Raw genomic sequence first — 6,000 nt, 5'->3', positions numbered from 1 at the left:
CGCCATTGCATAATATTGAGCTGGAAGATGTAAGAAGGATAAATCAAACATTGGACGAGGAACAACAAGCAAAAAAGAATCTTTCTGGGCTAGATAAACTAACTTTGGGGTGACCTTACTTACAAACTAACCTTAGCCCTATTGTACAATACCATGGTACATGTTAATAAGATTTTAAAAAGGCCATTGTTAATGGCCTTTAAGGTTGAATGACAGATATCAACGGGTATGAGAGCCATGCTATCTTATTCTGCTATTTTCAGGATGCAAATACAAAACCGCTCACAAAGCAAGGCAATCAATTGCCTTGAATGGTGAGGAATGATAAAAATATTATAAATTAAAAAATATAACAAATAAAAATAAAAATTACGCCAACCATCCTTAAAATGCCTCTTTTGGACTTGGAAATGCAAGAATTTCAAGATGTAGAGAAATAAATTAAAAACTAATTTATTTAAAAAAATAAATGAGCCAGAACTGCCAAGAATAAAAAAAAAAAAATTGAGTCAAATGAGTCTGAAAGGGCCAAAATAAGTTATTTCTTCAATTTTAAAAAGAGAAAGAAGAAAGCTTTTTTTACATGTCTGTTACATTGCTTTACTGACTATATTAAGCAGTCAATAAAGCAGAACCGAAGTTCCAGTTATTTTGTAGGCTGGATCCAACCACCAAAAAGCTGCGTTTATCGCCAATACATGCGACAGAAAAAGTCTTTCACTTTAAAAAGGTGGGTCAAGACTTCACACCGATTGCACCGGTAATGTAACCACGAGGAGTTAGTGATATGTCAAAAATGGAGAAGCATACTTCTACGGTACAAGATTACTATAAAAATTCCTGCTCCACAAATAGAAACTCTCTTCGTAAAATTACACGAAATGAAGTTCTAGCTATTCCACTTCCTTAATCAGGGATCAATAGCTCCTGCAAATATACAACTCAACAAATAATCACAATTTAGAATCTAGATCTGAACTGTCACTAAAAGCTTTGTTCTGGATTCCATCAATCAATTCACTTGTAAATGATGTTTCGAATAAAGTTTCTATCTCTTCCAAAGATTTTCCTTTTGTTTCTGGCACGAAGTAAAAAACACTAAATGTACTAAGACAACAACATGCACTATAAAACCAATAACAACCGTATTTTCCAAAAGTATCTTGCATAAGCGGAAAGGTTATTACAACAATAACTGCAAACAGTCGGTTAACTGCACCACTGAGGGAGCTACATATTCCTCTATATCGAAGGGGAAGTAGTTCCCCTAGCATCATGAAAGGAATTCCGTTATATCCAAGGGCGTAAAAAATAAAAAACGTGATCAAAGAGACAAGTGGCAGCCAGCTTATGCTATTTATCACCTCCTGTGGATAATTTGCCTAAAAGAGAGTAATGAAAAAAATTGAAATACGATAATAATAAGTGACGTTAATTTTTGACGCAAAGTTTCATTTCTTAAAAGATATGCAAGCGAAAAAACTGAGGACTCAACGGAAATAATAAGGCTACCCGTAGGAATAAGAGCCAGGGTATTTTTTTTGCTCAACTTGTCAAGTTCTATTCTCCAATGGAAGTCTTCTGTGCTCATCTTCTAGGTTCACATTCTTTGCCAAATATAAAAACTTCATGTACAGGAAGAAGTGACCAAAGTTAAAACAAGTTAAAATATCAAACATTGTGTGGCTGTTGTTTTTAGGGGGGGTCTCTTTGCCTCCCATAAAGTCTAATACTAAAAATTTCAAACCTAGTTTAAAATAGCTTCTAATCTGTCTGTGCTGTACTATTTTCGGTATTCTTTTGTGGTATTCCAGGGTATTCAGTAGTGGGCTAGAGGTTGCAGCATAATGCATCCTTTTCTTTTTAATATGAAAAAATCCAAGAGATGATAGGGAATAGTGTGCAAAATCACTATGGCCTCTACAGAAAGCAACACAAAAAGTAAGCACTAAACGCAGTTGAATAATCAATCAAATTATACCCTTTATTAAAATACTTAACAACTATCCTGAGTTGTTTTGAAGAACTTTCAACGAAAGTCACTTATTAAACGATAAGCATCTCATTCGAACTTGGTCTTCTTTCCACATAACACAACTAGAGGTAATTATTTTTCCTCAAGACTCATGGACTCTTCGTAGATTAAGTTGAAAAAACCCATTTCCATAAAGAAGTGTTTCAATTAAAAGTAAAGAGCTAAAATAAACTAAAGACAAACATAAATAAAACGTTCGATTCCAGCTTGAATTATTTTTTTCAATCATGATTTGTCATTTTCTTATTGTTACTTTCCAGATAATCCACTATTTTTGGAATGTGCTGCACTCGTTTGAAAAGCGTTGCTAGGATGGCTCATTTTAAACCTCTTACTCATATCTACCTCTTTTTATCAATTTTGTAATCCATAAGTGCCATGTAGCCCTTAAAGCGGCACTTTCAGTGCCACTTCTTAAGTAAAAGAGTTTGGAACCATAAAAAGGTACCATATCAATAAGCATAACAGTTTTGAATTGAACCTTCAGACTTGACTATATAATGAAACGAGAAATCACCAATGCAACAGCAAAAACAAGTTTCCTCTATTTTCTAGAGGTGCCTTATATCCCCTAGATCAATTATAATTAGAAATTATATAAAAAATAAATTTTCAGCTGAAAATGAGGAGTGATATTAAAACTTAAAACGAACATAAATTACTCAAATAGTTCGTGGTAACGAACTGTAGTAAGGAGCGACCCGGCTCAATAGTTAACGAAACCTTAAAAAATGGAATTCATCAAAAGAATTGAATTTTCATGCTGATTTTAAATATATAAGTTTAATCAAATTTAGTTTTTGTCGTCGAAAGTTACGAGCCTGAGAAAATTTGCCTCATTTTGGAAAATAGGGGGAAATACCACCTAAAAGTCATATAATCTTAACGAAAATCACACCATCGCATTCAGCGTATTAGAGAACTCTATAGCAAAAATTTCAAGCTCCTATTTATAAAAATGTGGAATTTCGTATTTTTTGCAAGAAGACAAATCACGGATGCGTTTTTATTTGTTTTATTTTCTTTTTCTTTCCCCCAGGGGTCATCGTATCGACCAAGTGGTCCTAGAATGTCGCAAGAGGGCTCATTATAATGGAAATGAAAAGTTCTAGTGCCCTTTTTAAGTTACCAAAAAATTGGAGGGCACCTAGGCCCCCTCCCACGCTCATTTTTCCCCAAAGTCAACGGATCAAAATTTTGAGATAGCCATTTTCTTACGCATAGTCGAAAACCATAATAACTATGTCGTTGGGAATGACTTTACCCCCACAATCCCCAAGGGAGGGGCTGCAAGTTACAAACTTTGACCAGTGTTCACATACAGTAACAGTTATTGGGAAGTGTACAGACTTTTCAGGGAATTTTTTTTGGTTTTGGGGGTGGGGTTAAGGGGAGGAGGCCATGTGGGAGGATCTTTCCTTGGAGGAATATGTCTTTGGGGAAGAAAAGCTCAATGAAAAGGGCGCAGGATGTTCTAGCATTACTATAAAAAACAATGAAAAAATAAACATGAAAACGTATTTTCAATTGAAAGTAAGGAGTAGCACTGAAACTTGAAACGAACAGAGATTATTACGCATATGAGGGGTTCTAAAAATACTTTAGTATAAAGAGCGAGGTATTTAGGAGGAGGTAAATACCTCGCTCTTTATGCTAAAGTATTTTTAGTTATTTCAATTATTTATTCTATCGCCTTTCTGATTCAGGGGTCATTCTTAAAGAATTAGACACTCAAAGAGAAATTACAGACTGGGATACCGGGACACAAATGACGACCGGGACACAGGGAATATAAATGACGACCAGGACACAGGTATTTAAGAATATCGTTCAAAGACAAATTTTTTATTGTAAGAAGACCGTTGAAAGAGAAATTTCTAATTGTAAAATGACTGAAGAACCTACAATGGCAACGGTACCACCATCGAAGTAGATAACCAGTGGGTTGTTCCATATTCCCAATTATTATCAAAAACATTTAATGCACACATCGTATACAGATGTGTATACAGCAGTATAACTGCTGTATACTGAAGTGCCTTCGTATTACACGTGGAATACTAAAAATAAAGTATTTGAACGTCGAAAACAGGGTAAGTCAGTCGACGGCCAACCTACATATGTAAATACGTCAACAAAGGCAGTGACATGGCAGTTTTTGGCTTGCAGCCCGAAATCAAAGATTTCGATGAAATCGTACAATATCAGGCTGGAATATACATAAGCAGTAATGAAGCTGTTTGGCGAATTCTTTCATTTCCGATACATGAACGTAGTCCAGCTGTTGTTCACTTAGCGGTACATTTACAGAATGGTCAACGTGTTTATTTCACGGAAACCAACGTGCAACAAAGAGTCCTGAATCCACCGGATACAACATTAACAGCTTTTTTTTCGCTTTGCAAAAATGATTCTTTTGCAAAAAAACTGCTGTATACTGAAGTGCCTTCGTATTACACGTGGAATACTAAAAATAAAGTATTTGAACGTCGAAAACAGGGTAAGTCAGTCGACGGCCAACCTACCATCTTCAAAGATACCACGATAGGAAGACTCTACACCGTTCACCCCAATCAACATGAATGCTTCTTTCTACGCCTTCTTTTGGTGAATGTGCCCGGTCCGACATCCTTTGAGTATTTGAGGACTGTAAATGGTACTATACATGACACTTACCGTAGTGCATGCCAAGCTCTGAATTTATTGGAGAATGACCAACACTGGGATAACTGCATCAATGACGCGTGCGAAACGTCAACCCCAAGTCAAATTCGTGCATTGTTTGGCATCATTTTAACAACTTGCTCTCCATCAGCTCCTACAGAGTTATGGGAAAAATATAAGTAAAAAATGTCCGAAGATATACTCCATCGAAGACAGTTAGAGACGTCAGATATGACTTTTGATATCGCTGCTGTTTCGACATGTGTAGAATTGGATCGTGAACAAAGTTACAGTACGAGTGATCTATTGTCGTATGTACAAAATAACATTTCCAAGTTAACGTCGGAACAAAAAGACATTTATGATACGATAATGCATTGTGTCGATATCAACGTTGGTGAAATTTTCTTTTTGGATGCGCCAGGAGGTAGTGGTAAAACATTTGTGATAAAACTGACTCTGGCATCAATTCGATCAAAAAATGATATAGCGTTGGCGATTGCGTCGTCCGGAGTAGCCGCAACATTGCTGCCTGGTGGAAGTACTGCTCATTCCGCTTTGAAATTGCCTCTGAACTTGCATTCTACAGAAACTTCCACGTGCAATATTTCCAAATCATCTGGGATGGGTAAAGTATTGCAGCAATGCAAACTTATTATTTGGGATGAGTGCACAATGGCACACAAAAAATCGTTCGAGGCTCTGGATCAATGCTTGAAAGATTTGAGAGGGAAGTCGAAACCCTTTGGCAGCACATTAATATTGCTTGCGGGAGATTTCAGGCAAACATTACCTATAATACCTAGATCAACTCCTGCAGACGAAATGAATGCTTGCCTGAAAAATTCTAATTTATGGGCACACGTAAAAACATTAAAATTAACTACAAATATGCGTGTCCGATTGCAAAACGATGACTCTGGTCAAACATTTTCAGATCAATTGCTGGCAATGGGAAACGGAAAGCTCCCAGTAGACTCAATTTCAGGACGTATACAACTACCTGCTGATTTCTGTAATTTAGTGACGTCCAAAAATGAATTGATTGAAAAAGTATTTCTGAATATTCTAAAAAATTTTAAAAATAATAAATGGCTAAGTGAAAGAGCGATTCTTGCACCCAAAAATATAGACGTCCACGAAATCAACAATATTGTTTTGACCAAGATTCAAGACCAGGCAGTCCTTTACAAGTCAGTCGACACAGTTTTGGAACCAAATGAAGCGGTTAATTATCCATCTGAATTTTTGAATTCCATAGATCTTATATATATATATATATATATATATATATATATATA

The 6,000-nt window shown here is 35.9% G+C and overlaps 1 protein-coding gene across 6 annotated transcripts in view; it reads right to left on the bottom strand.

Annotated features, from left to right (window-relative positions):
• Positions 1–437: 437 nt before the first annotated feature.
• The window catches only part of LOC136038698 (facilitated trehalose transporter Tret1-2 homolog), a 126,170-nt gene continuing 120,607 nt past the window's right edge, over positions 438–6,000 (bottom strand). For all 6 annotated transcript variants that reach the window (XM_065722002.1, XM_065721999.1, XM_065722003.1 and 3 more), the window contains one exon: positions 438–1,382. In XM_065722002.1, coding sequence (XP_065578074.1) covers positions 954–1,382 — 429 coding nt within the window. In that variant the 3' untranslated portion in view covers positions 438–953. The remainder of the gene's footprint in view (positions 1,383–6,000) is intronic.

The sequence above is a fragment of the Artemia franciscana genome, chromosome 18 (genome assembly GCF_032884065.1).
Source record: "Artemia franciscana chromosome 18, ASM3288406v1, whole genome shotgun sequence".
NCBI classification, from domain to species: Eukaryota; Metazoa; Arthropoda; class Branchiopoda; order Anostraca; family Artemiidae; genus Artemia; species Artemia franciscana.
This window is presented reverse-complemented; position numbering and strand designations above follow the sequence as displayed.